General features: G+C 57.4%; 1 protein-coding gene across 1 annotated transcript in view; it reads right to left on the bottom strand.

Annotated features, from left to right (window-relative positions):
• Nucleotides 1-661: 661 nt before the first annotated feature.
• The window catches only part of SDRG_15923 (hypothetical protein), a gene marked incomplete at its 3' end in the record, with an annotated part of 1,204 nt that continues 1,132 nt past the window's right edge, over nucleotides 662-733 (bottom strand). Inside the window, exon 3 of the mRNA XM_008622109.1 lies at nucleotides 662-677. Coding sequence (XP_008620331.1) covers nucleotides 662-677 — 16 coding nt within the window. The remainder of the gene's footprint in view (nucleotides 678-733) is intronic.

The raw sequence follows: 733 nt of genomic DNA, 5'->3' as shown, positions 1-733 counted from the left end.
AATGGGGTTGAGCTGAGGCGTCTCGAGAAGCCCGCGGCACGCGCTGCTGTCCGTGAAGACCTAGAACGGCGTACCCAGAGGTTCAGACGCCACTTAGCGCCATCTTAATCCCGTCGAGCTCCTTCGTGTGCGCGGGCCAGCTGAGCTCGGCAGCAGAGAGCTTCTTGACTTGAACATGAAGACAATCAGTGGTCCTCGTTGGACTCGTGTCAAGCTGCGCGAGCACCGCACCGATGCAGTAGCCAGTGACGTGGTCGCTTGCCGCGTCGCAACCTTCAACCGCTGAAAAGCCGTGTCTTTGGCCGAACCCACGACGACGCGACTTTTGCCTTGACTGTTGTGCAGGGATGATCCTTTGCAGGTCTCCTCTGTCACCGCCTTCGAGTGATGGTCGGAGCCGCAATGCGTGCGGCTTCCTACCTCGCCCAATGGGACTCGAGGCTACCTCCTGGTCTACCCGTGATTGGGTGACACAATTCCCGTGGTCTGCAACCATCGGGATAATGGGATAATAACAGTCTTTCTTTCGCTTCCTTGTCAGTGCATTGTCAAGGAGCGGTCTGCAGCGTCGGCCCTTCGAACCCAACGACACATCATTGACGAGCTCGCCGAGCGACAAGCAATGTCGGCAACTCCGTACACAACGCGACGGTAATAATTATCAGACCGATCCACGACTGGAGCGAGTTTCGTGTCGGTTGGTCACTGCTCAATGGCACGGACATTCTTCGGG

This window comes from Saprolegnia diclina (genome assembly GCF_000281045.1).
Source record: "Saprolegnia diclina VS20 unplaced genomic scaffold supercont1.105, whole genome shotgun sequence".
Classification (NCBI taxonomy): Eukaryota; Oomycota; class Saprolegniomycetes; order Saprolegniales; family Saprolegniaceae; genus Saprolegnia; species Saprolegnia diclina.
The sequence above is the reverse complement of the archived record's forward strand: the minus strand, read 5'-3'. Positions and strand labels throughout refer to the sequence as shown.